Source organism: Parasteatoda tepidariorum, chromosome 9 (assembly GCF_982258835.1).
Source record: "Parasteatoda tepidariorum strain Cologne lab strain chromosome 9, Ptep-v5.0, whole genome shotgun sequence".
In the NCBI taxonomy this organism is placed as follows: domain Eukaryota; kingdom Metazoa; phylum Arthropoda; class Arachnida; order Araneae; family Theridiidae; genus Parasteatoda; species Parasteatoda tepidariorum.
The window spans coordinates 88,981,207-89,000,808 of NC_141763.1; the positions used below are offsets into that span (position 1 = coordinate 88,981,207).

General features: G+C 28.7%; 1 protein-coding gene across 7 annotated transcripts in view; it reads left to right on the forward strand.

Annotated features, from left to right (window-relative positions):
• The window catches only part of LOC107446576 (uncharacterized), a 116,585-nt gene continuing 96,983 nt past the window's right edge, over positions 1-19,602 (forward strand). For 6 of the 7 annotated variants that reach the window (XM_071186737.2, XM_071186743.2, XM_071186739.2 and 3 more), the window contains exons 1-7: positions 1-200; positions 6,827-6,928; positions 10,952-11,083; positions 11,968-12,036; positions 13,530-13,688; positions 16,287-16,343; positions 16,788-17,477. In XM_071186737.2, the coding sequence (XP_071042838.2) occupies positions 156-200; positions 6,827-6,928; positions 10,952-11,083; positions 11,968-12,036; positions 13,530-13,688; positions 16,287-16,343; positions 16,788-17,477 (1,254 nt within the window). In that variant the 5' untranslated portion in view covers positions 1-155. Of the gene's footprint in view, positions 201-4,558; positions 4,699-6,826; positions 6,929-10,951; positions 11,084-11,967; positions 12,037-13,529; positions 13,689-16,286; positions 16,344-16,787; positions 17,478-19,602 lie in introns of all 7 variants that reach the window. The other variant, XM_071186738.2, reaches the window with a different exon arrangement.

Genomic DNA, 19,602 nt, shown 5'->3' on the forward strand with positions numbered 1-19,602 from the left:
ACATCCTATTTTAAGTTTTTATTGGCAATAAGTTTTGTATGTCAGGTACTGAACTGTGTTATGTTTTGATTTCGTGTAAATAAAGTTTTAAAAATCGGTTATGCCATGTGTACTTGTTTTTACATACGTGATGCTTGAAAAATATAGAGGTAGCTATGAGTGACGAAAGGCAAAAGAAAATTGAAACTGGAAAATTGAAAGTATGTTTATTAACAATTAATTAAATAAAAGTTTAATTTTTATATTTTAATTTCTACTTCATAAATTAGAGTTTTATAACTCCAAGGCACCGTGAACTTAATTTATAAACGTATTGCGATTTTATATTTTACTATACATTGCGTCCCAGAATAAAATAATTTTATTTTAAAGAATATACTAATAACTGTTTATTAACATATATGGTAGAGTTACTTTGTTTTTTATCCTTGCAAAATAGTCGATAATTTTTTACGTTCTTTTTCTTGAACAGCTGGTTTTTAAGGGGCTAAGATAGAATGAGCATTTTTTATTTATGCACCGTTTTTTAATTTCACCATTCAGATTAATAATTCGTATGAAATGGTAAAATAAATTAAGCATTGGTGGCAATAGTATGAATATTATTTAAAACTTATTAAATTCCTATTTTAATGTTAATTGTTTACACTTTCATTTATTAAAAGAAGTAGTGCAAACAAATGCTCTAGAACTTATGTCACAGGACTTTCATCTACTTTCCACTAAACAGTATGCTTATGTCTTCCACAAGAACTATTTTAATTTTTCCCAGAATGACATTAATTCTAATATTAGATACCCAGTTATTCTAAAATTACTTATTAAATAAATACATATTTTATTAATATTCTAGGATTCTTGCAAATATTCCTTTTACACTAATCAAGGCGATGATGTAGTTTTACAATGCTGATTTTTCTACATGAAATAATCAATTTTTCTTGAGTTGATCTCTTTTTTTTTATAATCTATTCTAGTTTCTATTTCTGTTGTTTTTGCATTTATTACTATTTTTACAAATATGTTAATCTAAACTTAATTCTCTGAGATTATTCACAGGGGTCTGTCCAGGCCATATTTACTACCGTTTAGCAGTACCTTCACAAATTCCACTTTAGGAAAAACTGTAGTTTCACAAAATACTTTTTCTTAAAATTTTATTTTTGCATCCCATAAGAAATGATAAATCTATGTTTTTACCATATTTTTGTGATGACTATTTTATATAATTTTTCACAAATTGTGTCTAAATTTTCATAAAAAAAAAGTACCTTTCAGAAATACCTAAGACCTCTGATTCACCATAATGTTGTTTTTTAACCTGAAATTTATATAAGTATAAATATATTAAAATAGGATTGAAAATTATTGCTTATTTTACTTTTTTTTTTGTTGCCTTAAATAGTTTTTTTTTTCCTTTTGTCTTTTCTTTAATAGTTCTAAAAAAGAATTCAAGAAATGCCAAAAAGTTATCAAATTTTTGGAGTTTTAATATTTGGAATATCTAATACTCTTTAATTTCTTCTAAAATGTAACTAATCATTGAAAGTTCAGCTGATACACTTGCATACGATTGGTAATGATCAGATTTAAAGAATTAATTGCATTTGAACCTTGTTTCTTTACTAAAATTTAAAGATAAATAAAAACATATACTTCTTGCTTCATCCTACTTTCAGAGATATTTCTATATTGTGATTTGTCACATTAACTACAATCATCAGGGGGCCAAATGGATTTATAACTTGTCAATATTCAAAAGAAACAACTTGTAGACGATTCCCTGAGTGTAAATACGAGTTATACCCTCTGAGTTCGTCCTTTTCCATTATAATTATTTTTAAGCTTTTTGTAAGCCTAAATCCAGAAGTCGCCGGGACTTAATTGTTATGTCGCCGATCAGAAAATCGTGATGCACAAACATTTTCCTACTGCTTTTAAAAAGTGATGCATTACACTAAAAATTAAAAAAAAATTTCACAATAGTTTGTAAAACATTAGTTCCAATGACTGATAAAAAAAATCTTTGTTTTGTTAATTATTTAAGGCAGTTTTCAGTGTTAATATAGGTTCATTTACAATTTTCTAAGTTATTAGCCTCTAAATCTCTTCAATCATGTACTGGAAGATTAAAGGATATATTGTGGTAAAAATATTCTTCTCTTATACCTACTCTAATAACTACCATTTATGTTATAATTTTCTCGATTTAAATATTTTGTTCACTTATATGCTTGAATTTTTTTATAGATGGCTGAAAAGGTAAGATTATTGGTTTGTTTTAAGTTTTAAAAAGGTGTTGGGATTATTGAATTGATATTTTACTTGTTTGCTTTTGCTATATTCCATTAATAAAATTACAAATGTTCTTTATAAGTTTATTTCAGCATAAATCGTGAAATTTGTTTTAAATTTATGAGTAATAGGGATGTAACGAATATTCGGCCACTATTCGGTATTCAGCCCTTTTGCCGAATATTCGGCCTAGCCGAATACTGAAGTTATTCGGCCGAATAATGAAGTATATGCTATTATTAATTATTTAGATTTGTGAAAGCCTTATTGTTGGCATCAAGATATTTAAAATATTACAAAAAATACATCAAGTTGTTAAATTTTTTTTAAAATATACAAAGTTTAAAAAAGCAAATTTGTTAATATTTATTTCATTTTTAATTTAAAATTTGAAAACTATTTAATCACAAAATTAAAATTTCAAAAGTGAAACTTTTAAAAAGTTCTTAATTTTCTGAGTTTTAATAATTTTTCTGACAAAAAAAATAGTTAAGAATACATTTAACAGTAGTAAGTAATGACTTCTTATCTTAAATAAAATGGCATATAAATTACAAGTATAACTATAACTAAAATATGCTATTAATTATTTAGATTTTTAAAAGCCATATTGTCCTGTTATTGGCATCAAGATATTTAAATTATTACAAAAAATAAATAAAGTTGTTAAAAATTTTTTGAATATACAAAGATTAAAAAAGCAATTTTGTTAATATTTATTTCATTTTTAATTTAAAATTTGAAAATTACTTTAATTACAATCAAAAGAGAAATTTTTAAAAATTAAGTATTCGGCCTAAAATTTGACCGAATATTCGGCCCCATCACTATTCGTTACATCACTAATGAGTAATACATATGTGTCTGAAAAATTAGATGAAGTTTGGTAATTTTGCAAAATAAAACCTATGCCTTTTCTTTCTTTCTTTTTTTTTTAAATACATACTGAAACAATACCTCGATATTTTTTACCAATACCTTGTTAGTTCAGCTAATGTTAATATTTAAATAAAATTTGTAGTTTTTCTAACACTTAAAGAAAAACTTCTGGTTTAAATAGTCACAGTGCTAAATACATTTTTTAGCATATATTAATAATTTTTTTAGGAGGTAACGAATTGTAATTTTGCTAAATATTCGATATTGGATGAGAAACAGGAAAAAAATTCTCTTAATTCTTAAAACAAAACTTTAATGCTGAAAATAATATTTTTCAGAAAAAAGTATCCATAAAACGTTAAGAGATATATAGTCTATCAGAAACGCTTTTAAAAGTGCCACACTATGATAAAAACACCAATGGAAACAAAATATTATATTTAAAAGCGAAACAAAAAAATCGCTTTAAATTCTTGAAACAAAATTTTAAAGCTGAACATTCCAGTTTTACAATTTCTGTATTTTTAAGAACAAGTAGAAAAAAGAATTAAGTCTAACAGAAACCCTTTTAATTTCTGTGTCATAAAAACAAAAGTTTTTTAACAAAAGCTTGGTGGGAACTATAAACAAAAATCTGTCTTTATTTTTAAACAAAAATATCTGTAAAAATCCTACTTTAATTTTTTCACATTTGCGCATATTTTGAAAAAAATATGGCAACTGATAATAAAAGAATAACGTTCCTTAGAAATGCTCTTTTAAAAAGCTGTTTTATAAAAAAAAAAAAAAAACGTTGCTAAAAAGAAAAGAAGAAAAAGTTGTTCTTAAAATATAGCACTATGTTAGGTGGGCCAACTTTCCTCCCACAGTAAAGACAGATAATACTGAGAATGAAAGATCCTTGTCCGGTATTCGAATTTAGGATCTTTCTGATGTGAGGTCAGCTCTCAGATCACTACACAGTCCGTTTGGCACCTTTTTAAACCTGAAAATCTAGATATTTTTAGACGTCCTGTTTACTATAATTGACCCTGGCTCCTTGCATTTTTGTTGATCTTGCTTAAAAAAATTTTTAAATGATGGTTAGCCAGTTTCATTAAAAAAGACTGGATTTCTTTTGAATAAGCTAAAATTGACTTTTTTTTCTGTTTTCTACATTACTTAATATCTGTGTATTTAAATTTAATTTATTATTTACTATTTAGTTTTAATGATAAAATATTTTATATGATTTTTAGCCTGACTGAAATTGGAAAATCCTGATTTTTGTAGACTCCAGTGTTAAAGATTTCACTTAAACTTATTTGTGTTTTTTTTCTCCTCTTTATCTTGTTGTGTAATTATTATTGTTTATTTAATCCTCTTTATATATTTTCTTTTACAGTAATATATCAAGGCATTTATGACAAATATATAACCTAGTTTATATGTGCTCATTGATAATAAATTGCAGTTGTATAATTTAAGTGTAGGATTCATCAAGAAACAATGTATCATACTTTATGTTTAGCATCTTTAATTTTAGTAAGTTTTCAGATATATAATTTTTTTATTGTTCATAAGTGCATAATCAAACTTCAGTTTCTCAATTGTGCTCTAGATAAAATAGCTCGTTCACAAACTAGTTGAACTTCAGCCTTGGTTACCTCTGTTAACTATAATCCATTCCCAATCATTTTTGTTGTAGCATTTTGCTCGCTATGCACCTTACCTCACAATATGTATTGAGCACCGTTCTCTCTGAGCTGCTCAAGCCCCTGGCTGTGTACAAAAGACTTTGATAAAATAAAAAAACTTTCCGCAAACACAAAATCTCAAAAAAATTTCAGTAAGCGATTTATTAACTCCTGTAACTGGTTTCAACCCATTCTTTGCCACCTAATTTTGATAAATTCTGTTCAATCATCTGATTTTTTTTTTTGTTCAAAGTATAAATTTTTATAAAACTCTACCCTATATTGATTATTATGCATTAAATTGAAATCCAGTGGTTCAATTTTGGTTGAGAGTGGTTGGTGATGTAGTATTTCCTAACCTGATTCATTCATTTTCCAATGTTTAGTTTTCTTGATAGATGCAAATTGAAAAGATTGAATTTATCAAATTTGAATTTTGAAAACCACTTTAGGCATTTGCAAACATCTAATGCACCTAGATAAATATTGCGAAAAGTTTTTAGTACCAATGCTGACTTTTTTTCTTGGGGTATCTTAGAAAGTGTACAAGGCTGTTATTGTGCCTTTTTAGATTTATTTGTTACTGAGTAAACAAGTCACTCTTACCTTTAAAATGTCTTTGTTATGACTTTGAAATGCTCAATGAAGTGATGAAGGGTAAACGAGTGTCGAAATTTGCTGGTTTTACATTTTTTTAACTCCCTCCCCATTTAGAAATTGCCTATATGAAACAAAATTTTAGTATAGTTTTGCTTTTACCAAGTAGATATTTTTTTCTGCTATGTAACACTTTAGCTTTAAAAAAAGGAACACAGTGCAAACTAAAATTGAATCCTTGTTCTTTCGGATTAAAGCTTAATAATGAAACACTTATGTTACCATTTTTTTTCCTTCATATTTTGAAAAACTTCTTTTAAAAGGATTTGGTATTGATAGATACGCCTATTTGTTTTGTTTCTCTGTTTTTTCGTACAACGCTAAAGTAAGTTCCATTTTCTGTACCATTCCATTACATCTGAATTTCCTGAAAAGATTCCCTTTATTTTTTTTTATGTCATTAAAAAGCTTTTCATTTTCTACACCATTATTTTCTTTTTTTTTTTTTCTTCTATATCAATAGCCATTGTAAAACTTGTATCCAAAATATACTAGTAGTCCAGTAAAATTAGACATTTTCTTCAATAAATAAATACCCATCTTTTTTTCCCACAGAGAGCTTTGTTATGTTATAATTGGTGCCTGATGCATGTTAAATCTGTCGAGTCACAAAGTCCTCCATGTTCCCATAACAAATCATACCTCTGGTGGTATAGATCCAGGAGTTTCCTCGTCTTCTGGATTGGTTCAAAATTACAAGGCTACAGAGTTGAACATTAGTAGTCCTAAGCACAAAATTGGGTTGGTGTTCAACGCCTGTTATAAAAAAAAAAGTGTACAGGGGGGATTAGAGAGTTTTTAGGTAACATTTATAATAACATAAGAAAGCTTTTTGGTCAAAAAATAATTTTAGGTATTAATTTTTCTGAAGAAAGATTTTTTAATTATTAGGCTGTACACGAACAAATCGGAATTAAAATTTTGATCCTAAATAAACTTTAAATGCAAACCTTAATCAAAACAAACTCAACTTCTTTGTGATATACTTTTTATTCTAGCTTATATGTTTTGACCCTTGCTGTAGATTGTTAAAGAGTGCGACAAGCTGTGCATTAGCTTATAGCTCTGCATTTCCAATTTAACCATTGTTCCTTTTTTTTTTTTTTTTTTTTTTTTTTTTTTTTTTTTTTTGAAGTTTTAATAGCAAGGAAAAATTATTAATGGAAAACAGCATACTTTTGTTAACCATTCTCAAAAATTATTAACTTTAACATAATTACTATTTTATTTTGCAACTATTTTAATAATAATCATACTTTTAACAAAAATTATTTATATCAGTGTGACAAAAAGTTTTAATCACATTATTTCTTTTTTAGTTGGCTAAATTTCAAAAGAAACAAAGTGCTAAAAATAAACGCTTGCCTAAAAGCACTGATACAGATAGTTCATTTCAATGTTCCAGTCTCAAAGATGCTGATGTAAGTATGACACTGTTATAATTTTTTTTTTTTTTTTTTTTACTGTTTAAACAAATAAAATTTATTTTAAAAACATAATTTATGATTTTTGATCAATTAAAAAAGATGGTACTGAACTTGTTATTTACGGTTTTTAAGAGTTTATTCTTATGCCTTTCCCAAAAAAATATTATAAAAGTATTAATGCAATAAGTTATACTAAAAATTAGTATATATTTAACTATATAATATGTGATTTATATAATAGATTGAAAATATTATGTAAATATTAGTCTAGTTTAAGGTTTTAATATGAGATTTACTTGGCCTTAAAATTTCACTGGGACCAGGTACCCGTTGAAAATTGAATCCTTTAAACCCAGTCAGTTCTGACATTACCATTGAGACTAACAATACTTTTTGATAGGCTTTATTTTAAATCTTTTCTTCTATAATAAATATTGAATAATTTTTTTAACAAGTTATATGGATTGTTTTTCAATAGCCTAGTATTATTACAGGGTTCCCACGGTCCTTGAGAGTCCTTGAATTTTGTTTTGCTAAATTCAGGTCCTTGAAAGTGCTTGAAAAACTTGATAGGTCCTTGAATTTGTCCAAAGCTGCCGACGGCCCTTTTTATAAAACACCCGCAGATCTTTCTTATTCTTTCTGTTTTGTTCCCGAGCTCTCTCACGTGGTTTTTAACGCCACCGTTTCTAACCGGGCCTAGTGTCTTGGTGTCTGCCTAGCGCGTGGAGCACAGCAGACAATTAATGCGTTCGGGGCGAGACTCCACTTCATCTTCTGTCGCATATGCTTAAATCTTCTCTTTTCTTATCGAAACTGGAATAATCTCGAATTTCGTAGCAGTATGCTTCTTGTAGTTTTCAATAAATTTGCCGTTTTACCATCCGCACTTGTCCTTACGTTTGCGTCATTTCAAAACTTTATTGTAAAGCGTATTCGCAAAGGCACGGCTTCGTATTTGTGTTATGTAGTTTAGACTAGTTATGCCTGGGAAGTGCTATTTTAATCCCCAATGGATGGATAATCAAGCTTATAAAGAATGGATTTTATCGATGCCCAAAAAGAAGTTCAGAGTCAAGTGCCGCTTGCATGAAGGAGATCGATATCGCGAAAATGGAAGAATCTGCTCTTAAATCACACATTCTCTCTTAATTCCAAAGACATCAACATTTAATTCATCTGGTGTAAATACTCCTTCAACATCGTGTGCCCCATGTGAAACAGAAACTTTAGTGGCCGAGGTAACATTGTCTTCAAAAGGAATGTGTTTGATTCTGAAATTCTCTGGAGTCTGAAGTGCATCACTAGTAATTATTTATGTAACTCCTGTGAAGGGATTAGTAAATTGTTCTCCAAAATGTTTGCTGATAGCTGTATAGCGAGACAATTTTTTTGTAGTGCCACAAAGTGAGCCTATTTGGGCTCCTTTGGATTGGCACTATACTTCAAAGGGATTCTTATAAATGAGCTGAAGAATGTTGATTGCTACACTACTCTTTGATGAGACGTTAAATCAGTCTCTACCATCTAAGCAGATGGACATTATGGTAAGGAATTGATAATAAAGTTTGCACTAAGTATCTTACCTCCCAATTTATGGGTCATGGAACTGCAGAAAATATTTTGTCCGCTTTTTACAAATGCATGGATGATGGTTAAAAGCTCTCTAAAATACTTCAATTATCCATGGATCCCTATGTCAATTGGAAATTCTATTAGAAGCTTCAGTGTGAATTAAAAGAGAAATATTCTCACCAGGTCATATTCATTGGCAGTTGTGGATTACACATAACGAATAATACTTTTAAACATGGTGAAAATGGGATATGTTCCTCCTAATTTTTATTTTCAGAAAGAATTGTTGCTGCATAACATTTAGAGAAGGTTGTGTAAATTATGGATGAATAATTTCAGAAACGATGTTTAATAGAGGAGAGGAGGGGATTATGGAATAGTCATGGAATATGGAATACCTAAGATTTAGCTCTGTCTTTCATGCAGCCTTCACATGGAAATACACAGGATTAAAGGATTTCACCATTAACACCTCATTACCATTAGTTATAGATTGTGCTGAAAATGATTTTGTGAATTAATATGTAAAACCAGTAGGGTTGTTTTTAAAAAAATATAAATTTTAGTCCATAATGCATATACTCTCTTCTCTCTATATAGGCAAAGCATTTAGGTATTATATTTGAAATTAATTATTGCCACAACAAGCATTGTTGCTTCTAGTAAAATAGAAGAGAATAATTTTTAAAATTGGTCTTAGATTAAGGTCCTTGAAAATTTTGTTGAGGTCCTTGAAAAGTCCTGGAAAGTCCTTGAATTTCAATCTCATCATAGAGTGGGAACCCTGTATTATGCATTTAAGAAAAAGAAGGAAATTTATAATTGTTTAATTTAAAATAAAAATATGATGTTTTATTTAAAATAAAAATATGAAATGTGACAGATATTAAGTAGAAAGGATATGAAATAAAACATCTTATTTTTATTTAAAAAATTCTGCTTTTATAAGCAATAATAGTATTATTTAAAAATTTATTTTAAAAAGCTTAACAGGAAACTTTGAAAATACACACACATAAAATGATGGATAGAATGTAATTTGCAATTAGAGAAAAAGCTCTTGTGAATGATGTTACAAATACAAACTGTTTCAAAATTTTAAACTTCTATTATTGTTATAAAAAGGTGATTATTTAGTATCGGGTGCCCCTCTTATATGTGGCAATTTGAAAATAAACCAATATTTATGAACATGAACCAAGAATTAATCACATAAGGTTAAACAAACATAGTGGTGACCCAAAGCTAACACCGTTGAAAGAAAAGGGCAGCAAAGACTATCTTGATAACTAGAAACTAGTTTCAGGAATATTGAATGAAAATTATCGCCAAACCAAGGGGTTTCCACTTCTGCACCTTTACAATAATCTTACAAGATACTGAAAAGCTACAATTTGTGATTTTATGGCTAAAACAGTCAGTAAAACAGACAAAGAAGTTGAAGTTTATTAATGGAGGGATGCTATTAAATGTTTATTTTTCGTTATGTTGTCCTTTGTATCATCGAGTTGTCTGTTCCGGATACCCAGAAGAAGAAGAAATTTGTTACCCAACCAGTTCAGGGTACCTAGTATATTTATTACCCAGCTGAGTATTATAACATTTATGTCTATCCTAGTAATATTTTGAACCCCAAAAAAGGTAAAAACAACCCCTAGATGAGGCAACAAAAAGAGGTTTTTCTGAAAAAACTGAGCAAAAAAAAATCTCTAAACCTCCTATGATTATCCTGGTGGTAAGCTCAGTGACTGGTTGGGAATTGAATTTATTAATCTAAACACACTTCTGGTAAAAATTTAAAGTTACTGATGGCCAGTTTTATTCATTACTGTTCCTTTTCTATCTTAAATGTAAACTAACTTATACTGAAAATGCAATAAAATGTTTTAAATAAGTTTTTTGAGTTATATGAAAATAGTAAGGTTTTTTGTTTTTAAAATAAGGGCTACCCACAGAAAGTTTTTTTATACAATTTTTATTACTGTTTCTTGCACCATTTGTGAGTATCTTTAGTTCTGTGAGCTGAGAAACATAATGTATAATCCACCTATTTTCCAAGCACATTTTTTGAAGTGTGCTTTGATCAATACTTTTACACAAAAAATTCTAAATCTTAGGAGGCATATTAAGAATATTTGGTTTTAAAGTTAGTCCAAGTATTTCCTGTAAGCGCCAGTGTACTTATCTAGGGTTGCATATTTTTTTCCAAAAAATTAGGCTTCAATTTTAATTAATCTGCATATCTTTTGATGTCTCACTAGTTAAAGGTACTGATCTGTAATTGTGAAAAACCTCTGTAATCCTCATTGGCAGCTTGCTTCAAATTCATGAATGAGTCTGAGAAAGTAAAGTTGACTTGTGTGCAATGAATACATTGCCACTATCATACATTTGCTCCCCAAATTGTGTAGTCTTATTGGAATGTTTTTTTTATTACATTAGGATAAGTCTGAAGCTACTGATAGCTCTTCCAACTCCAGTATTAATACTATGAAAGAAAAATCAGAAACTTCACTTGAAGCTGTGATGGATTCTAGTCCAATTGAAGAAAGTGCCTTTCCTATTGCTGAAGATGTAAGACTTTAATAATGTATTTTTAAAAAGAAAGAAAAGAAACGATAATTCGATATATAGGCTATTGACTATTTGTGAATGACTATTTTCTTGCATTTGAAAATTTTTTTTCCATATATAGATAAAATCTTTTTTGCTTCTGGACTTTCACAAATTTATTAAAATTTCAAATCTGTTACTTTTATTCATTTTTTTGTAATCAAATTTAAAGCTTAGTTTATTGTTTTGGAAAATATAGTCATGCTTTACTTTGCTAAAAATAACAAAATATGGGTACAATAACAACACACAATTTGTCTAAAATACAACAACAAAAAATTAGCTGGTATGTTTAAATTTCACTTTTAATAGTGTCTTATTTTCTGGTTCAATTTTTTATTTTTATTTTTTCAGTGGGAAGGAATAGTGTTCTAAGACTACTTCCACAACTCAAAACCAAAACGTTCACCCGTATTCAATACCGTATAGTAAATATGAAATATATATGTGCATAATTAATCATTATTCTATAATTATGTATTATAAATTATACATAATTGTAGAATCTTTTTCATTTTGACTCAAGTCTCAATTATTTGGCGACTTTTTCCTTGCGTACTGCTAACCCAAAAGAAGTTGTTTTCTTTTTTTCCAAATTCTGGTTAAATATCTTAGTAATGTTTTCAACTTTTTGCTATTGGTTTCAATTTTTCTTTCTCTTTGTTTGTCAAAATTCGATTCAAAGCAATCTTGTTGATATTTTTCTAGATTTTTTTTATAAAATTAAATTTAAAACTTTTTTTTTTTAATGTAGCCTTGTATCAGTTTGCTATGAATAAGAAGTTTGAGATTGCAGCTAATAACATGCGCTGGTTGACATTGCTTATTATAATTTCTTATTTTAGGTTAGTGATGATGGAGATCCATTGTTGCATGCCAAACAAACGGCTCTAGTCTCTTGTTTAGAACAAAAAGTAAGTATTTTGTTTTGAGAAATTTACAGATCATTCCAAATATGACGCAAAATAAATTATAGAAATTGGTTTAAAAGGAAAACTGGAAAAACTTATTTAAGAAAAAGAAAAATTTATAGTAAATTATCCACTTAGATAAAAAGGGAAAGAATTTGCATGTTTTGAAAAATGGTAAAAGGTTGTTTATTGTTTGTAATTAAAAATATGAAAAAATCATCAACTTTAAAAAAGCTTGTGGTTAAGAGATTGAAAATAATGTTACTGAGCATAAATGACTCTGTGTCCAGTTATGGAGAAGTAATCTTTGAGGAAAGGGTACGTAATGGTGTATTCATAGAAGATTTACGAGGAATTGGAAAATAATTCTGTAATGAGAAATGTCGCTTTGTGGTTGTGTCTGTAAACTGGCGCTGTTTGCTGTGTTTTTAAAATATTAATTTATAATGCACTAATAAATAAATATATGCTAGGAACTATAATTTTGGGCTGAAGAAACAAATTTTTTCCTAATGTTCATTTTATTATTATATTTGGAGAGCTCTCATATTTTTAATGAATTTCAAATTGACTTTATTAAAATCTCAACATAGTGCAAATATTATTTTAGCTCTCATGTTTTATTTAATGAGAAAGAATTTTTTTTTTTAATTAAATATTTTTGTTTCCCTAAAAGTCTCATATTAATCCAAATTAGAACACTAAATAAATTTATGAATGAAATAGTCACACAAAAATTAGCTTATGAATACTGAAATTTTAAAATTAGATATAAAAGATAATTATTAGATTGTTCAAAATTATTTTTCTAGTAGAATGTATTTTCTAAAGTAGTTTTACAATCATACTTACTTGCCAAGTCTCCTGTTTTTTAACAAAGACTCCTGTATTTTGCTACTATCTATTTACCCGTATATTCGGAAGAAATTTTTGGCACTAAAATTACCCGCTAATGGCAAAAGTACTTCTCTTATTCCTCAATAGATGGTGCTATTGTCAGTAATGCTGTATGTTGAGAGCTTATAGTTAAAGTAATTATAAATAATGGTTTTAAAAAAGTCTCATTTAGATTAAGATTTATATATATATTTTTTACTTCACTAAATGTAAGTGTATTATTTCCAATTTTGAATCTCTCTTTTTGAATAACATGATTATGAATAATGCATCAAAACTTTACTCGTAGTTCAAAAAAATTATGCTAGTGAAATATCTGTTATTTCATTTCTCCAATGTTGACAGGTATGATAATATAGCTTCCAGTAGATCTTTTGGCTTATAAAAAATTATGTGACAAAAAAAATTCTCAATTTTTTTTTAATGTGCATTAATTTTATATTAATAAAAGTGGATAACACAGCTCCAGGCATGATTCAATTATAACAATTTTCTTTTTAAATTTCATTTTAATTGCTCTTGCTAAGCTTTATTTAATTTTAAAACTGATATGCTTTTGCACCTGATCTGTGTTATATATGTTGTATTTCTTTTCATAGCTCTCAAAATATCAAGATGCCTGTAATAAAAAAGATGCAATGATAAAACAGCTTTCTCATCAATTGGCATCTTCAGTTAGAGCATCTGAAGCAGAAAGCTCAGAAACTGTAGAGAAATTTAAAGAAGAAATGAATATGCTTCATTTACAGTTGAGCAAAGTTAGTAATATACAATATATATATTTTAACTGTGACTTTTTATAATTATTAATTTGTTTTTAATTTACTGAAGAAGGCATATCTATGCAATTGTGAACTAATCCAAACAATATCCCCCCCCCCCAATCCAAACAATATTTTTAGGTTGATTTGCCTGACACTAAATTAGACTAAAAATAGAGTCAAAATACTGAATAATCTGTCCAGCAAAATGGTAATAAATAATGGTGTGCAGCAGAGGATGCATCGGCATGCCTACTCTCCAATTTAGCATTAGAAAAAGCAATGAGATTCCAACATTAACACCAAGGGAAATATTTTTAACTAATCTGTACAAGTAGGAGCCTTTGCGGATGACATAAACATTATTGCTAGAACACCTATAGCATTACGACACACTTTTATTTCTTTAGAGAATGGGGCTCTCAGGATGGGCCTGAGAATAAATGAAAGCAAAATTAAATATTTGCTCTGTACTGAAACATGCTTCTCCCACTTCGAAATTGAAGATTATAAATTTGAGGTTGTTGACAATTTTGTTTACTTACATTCTGTAATTAACAACAAGAATAATATTACAGTGAAAATACAAGAGCGAATTACTATAACCAATAGCTGGTTTAATGGAATTCGAAAATACATAAAATCTAATGTAATTCATAGAAAAACAAAAGTTTTATTGTATAAATCTCTTTTAAGATCAGTTTTAACATATGCTTGTGAAACCTGGACCATGTCTTGTACGGATGAGCTTATGTTGAGTACCTTTGAGAGAAATGTCTTGAGAAATATTTTTGGAGGAATTCAAAAAAATAGTGTGTGGCTTAGAGCAAATTTAGAAGTTTATCACTCATATAATGAACCTGACATTATTAATTTCATTAAACAACAAAGAATAAAATGGACAGGCCACATTATCAGAATGGATAAAGACTGTACCACAAAAAGAGGTTTTAATACCAGACCAGTTGGCTCTCGAATAATAGGCATTGCAAATTTTCAGTTGGAAAGATGGCCTAGAAAAAGATCTTTTGGTTTTAAAAACTGGAAAAAAGTTGGCCTGGGAAAAAAACCTCTTTGAGAAGGCCTAAGCCCACCCTGGGCTTTGGAGTGATTGATGATGATGTTAATTCAAAAGCAGATTTGCCTGGACCATGAAATATTATTGTAGTGGATTGAGTTGCATCGGATATTGTTGTGATGAGAATTTGCTGTAATAAAACAAAATACACATATAGTGCTCATAGTATACTAGTTTTTTTTTTTTTTTTGTATGATTAAAGATAAAGTTTTGTTGTAAAATAACCACTTTGCTTACAGTTTACGATCACACATTTTAGGATTTTTATACATTGGTACTAGTATAATACATTGGTAAAGTCAAGCTCTATCAAGTGGGATTTTTTAAAAAGGGTTACTGATGAAGAATTCACTAGTTTAGTGTTGGAATGTTATTCTTTATGCCAATTTAATTAGATGATGCTAATTTAGTTGAAGTTTTTTAGAAAAATGAATTATTTAAAATTAAATAGTTTTAACAACAGGACATTTTTAAAACTACCCTGCTTATAATTTTCTATCTTTTACTTTTCAAGATATGTAAAAACCAGTTCAATAAAACTTTAAATATTGATAAAGGGGAAGTTAAGTGTTGGATCAATTGGATTTTTCAAAATACCTATCCTTATCTCACATACACTAATTTATTTTTACAGAGTTACATTTTTTTACTAATTTAACTGGGCTTATGCTCATTTAAATAAAAGATATATTAGCTCAGTTGATAAAAGATATATTATTTAAATAATGTAATAAACCATTTTTTACAAATGAAGGGCTCTATATCAAAGAAAAACTTTTGTAAAATAACTGTTCAGCTTTTTATTTTGTCTTGTACTATACAAAATATATATTATTTTGGTATATGTTAGTTTGGTTCGATTTTTTATTTTGTAATGATACATCATGATAGTTAGATTAGTTATTTCATTAAGTTAAGCTTATAACTGAAAAGGAATAAAATTGTACCTATTATAGCAGAATTTAAAAACTAGTCTTGAAAAAATGTGTATAAATTCTTTAAATAAGAATTTTTTTATTTTAATATTTTACATTTTCTGATTTTGTATGAGGATTTTTTTTATTATTTCAATATTGTACCTTTGCTGATTTTGTTTGAGATTTATCTTTTATATATATATATATACCCCCTTTTAATATTGGAAATCAAATTATTTTTTAAAAAGGACTCTCTTTGGGAATTAGTCAATAAAAAAAAAATTTAAAAAAAAACACTTTAGTTAATTCTCACACCCTTATACTTCTGTCTCAACTTCAAAATTTAATATATTTATTAATTATCCTGTTCCCCATATCTTTATTTTAAAAAATATTGTCAATTTCTAATTTTATTTTATAAAACTAAACATGACACTGATCATTTCAATACTTAATTGCAAAATCCTATATTCTCTGATTTTATATTTTTCTGTTTGATTAGATTATTACTAATAGATTAAAATCCAATAAGTTAATACATTTTAATCCATTTCTTTAGTAGATTGTTAAAATAATAGAATGCTTGTTATTGTTTTTTAGACTACCAGTATGATCCAGAAGCAAAATTCTAAGTCAAATGGCAAAGAAACACTTCAGGTAAATACTCAACTTTAATGTGTTTTTTTATTTATTTATTAACATTTCTGATATTCTTTAGAATCAATTGTATTTTATAACCGCCGTCAACCAGCCGACCCAGTATTTGAGTTTACGACTCAGTGGCTACCTTTGTGAAGGACTTTTTAGTGAAGCAAAACTGCATTTATGTTATATGGCTAGAAAAACCACGAAAACCTCTAGTGGTTAGTCTGACAGTAAAGAGACTCTAGCCCATGAGTCTCTTTGACTACCACTGTCTCTATTTTATGTCTATTATACTCTATTTTATGTCAACGCGGTGGTAGGTGCAAAATTTGTTTCGACCAGCCATCACTGGGATTCATGTCTGAGTCACCAAGGCTTGAATCATTCGTATTACATTTGTTGCTAATTTTACTACTTATTATCTGTCTATTTAACATATGTTTTTATTCCTTTTAGGGGCCATTGTCTGATCAAGTGCCATGTTCTAGTGAAATTGGTATACAAGTGGAAACTCCAAATACTATCAATTTAGAGAATAACGTAATCAATCTTTCTAAGACTTTAACATCATCTGATACGAATGACAGTATTTACAAAGAACAATATAAAACTCCCGGTGACGTCTTATCTGTTTTAAAGAAAATTGATTCATTGACTGCGATTACAAAATTAATCGAATCTGTTGCCGACATATCAGTCCAGAGTATTAACGAGAGTAGCGATTTTTCTCCCAGTAAATTTCAGTCACTATTTCTGAAGCGTTTGAATTCAGCGGAAAGTGAAGCTACACAAATTGACATTTCAGAAAGTGAAAGTCAGTTGTCAGATATAAACTATGCTGATGAACTGTTTTTTAAAGATAACAGCCAGAGTCATGTTGAAAAAATGCACTGCCGCACTGTTCCTCAGAACTTGAATCTTGTGACAGATTTCTTGCATGGTGAAATGGAAAATATTAATTCTATACTTTCATCACTAAGAGCAGGACCTCAAGGGGATATGCTTTTCTTTGACAAATCCACGAGTTTTAAATCAATTTCAGAAACTGAAGATTTGGGTGATAAATCATTGAACAGCTTGAATTTTCATGAAGTTCTTCAACAGAAATCAAAGCTAGAAGCAAAAATATTACATTTACAGCATCTGGTAAGAAGTTTTTTTTTCCCATCCTTTAATCTCTTCCTTGTTGTGTTCCCATTAACAAACATACCATCATAACAACATAAAAGTTTCAGTGCACATGATATTTTGATTTGTCTGTAAAATACTTTTCTGGAACAAGCATAATATTAAGCCTTCATCTTTTCTTCATAACCTATTGTAAAATTTGCATGATTACGCCATCCTCTTTAGCAAATGTATGATTTTTGTAAGAATATTATCTTTCATAAAAAAAAAATAATAATAAATAATTAATCCTAAACTTCTTTTTTTTTTTCTTTTTGCCATTCACTTGATAAAGTTAGAAATGTTTAATAGTAATTGTCGGAGCTAATAGAGTCTAGTGGACTGTAACGTTTGGTAATTTTTTATTGAATGAGAAAAGAATGTTAGAAAGCTACGCTTGGCGCATTACAATCTCGCCAATGAGGGCGCGGACATCCCGGCCCCCATTGAAATATTCTGACATTTGAATGTTTCAATAATCATAAAAATAACAATAATAATAGAAATAATAATAAAAATACAAATTTAAGCAATATTAATACAATTATTTTTTCACATTTTGAATTCAACATATAAATTTAAGTATTGTTAACAATTGGTAATACAGCAATATTTGAAATGCTTCTTTTGAAAATTCCATGAGGTGTGCGTACGAAAACCACACGGACATTATAATCCTTACCGGTGATAATTTCAGAAATTCGTCCTATAACCCATTTACATATAGGTAAATTGCTTTCTTTTACCAGAACCATCATACCTGGTTTTACATTTTGTTTTTGAAACAACCATTTTGATCTTTGTTGTAAATGACTGAGATAAGAGTTACACCAATTTTTCCAAATTGTTTGAACAATTTTTTGAGTTTTCTGACATCGGTTAAGCAAATTTTCTTTAAAATCAATCAAATTTTGCTCAGGAAGTGCATTAATTGCTCTTCCAATTAAAAAATGTCCAGGAGTTAAAATTTCATAATTTTCTGGATCAGATGACATAGGAGAAAGAGGACGGGAATTAAGAATACCTTCTATTTGAATAGTTATAGTTAAAAATTCTTCAATTGTTAATTTCGTAGAACCAATGGTTCTTATAAGGTGATATTTGAATTGTCCGACTCCTCTCTCCCATAATCCGCCAAAATTTGGTGAACGAGGGGGTAGAAATTTCCACAGTACTTGCTCCGATGAAAGGAAACCAGATAAATTATCTTTTTTAGCATTTAAAGACTTTAAGAATTTGCTTATCTCCGCCGAAGCGCCAACAAAATTGGACGCATTGTCACAAGATATAGTACAACTTTTACCTCTGCGGGCAAAAAACCGTTTAAGTGTAGCTATTAAAGCACTAGCTGTTAAGTCAGACAATAATTCAAAATGTACAGCTTTAGTGACCATGCATATGAAAATAGCTACATATACTTTGTTATATAACCCCTTTCTCTGGTTACGATATTTAATCCAAAATGGACCACACAGGTCAAGTCCTGCGTTCGAAAAGGGTGGGCTAGGAACCACCCTCTCAGGAGGGAGATCACCCATTATTTGAGAAGAGACTGTTGGCCTTATTTTAAAACACTGCACACAATCGTGCACAACTTGACGAGCTAATTTTCTGCCACTGATTGGCCAAAAAATTTGTCTTACCGTATTTAATAGTCCTTGAGGACCAACATGCAAATCTCTAAAATGAAAATAAGAAAAAATAATCTTAGAAAGTTTATGACCAGGTGGTAATATTATTTGATGAACAGAATTATAATTCAAATTAGAATTGGTCAACCGACCACCAACTCTAAGCAAACCATCCTGATCTAAAAAGGGATTCAAAAATTTCAATTTACTATTTACAGGAACAGGCTTACCTTTTTTTAAGGCTGAGATATCTGCAACAAAGTACTCACCTTGCACCTGTTTTATAATAACATTTCTGGCTTTATCTAATTCTTTTACATTGAGAGGACCCCTAAATTTATTCACATTTCTACAATTTGAAAGAAACCTAAAAATAAAAGCTAAAATTATTATTAGTTTCATGTAATTATTTGAAAGATTTAAAAAGTCATCAATAAAGTCATTGTTGGTGATTGAAGTCAGTAGCAGAACTG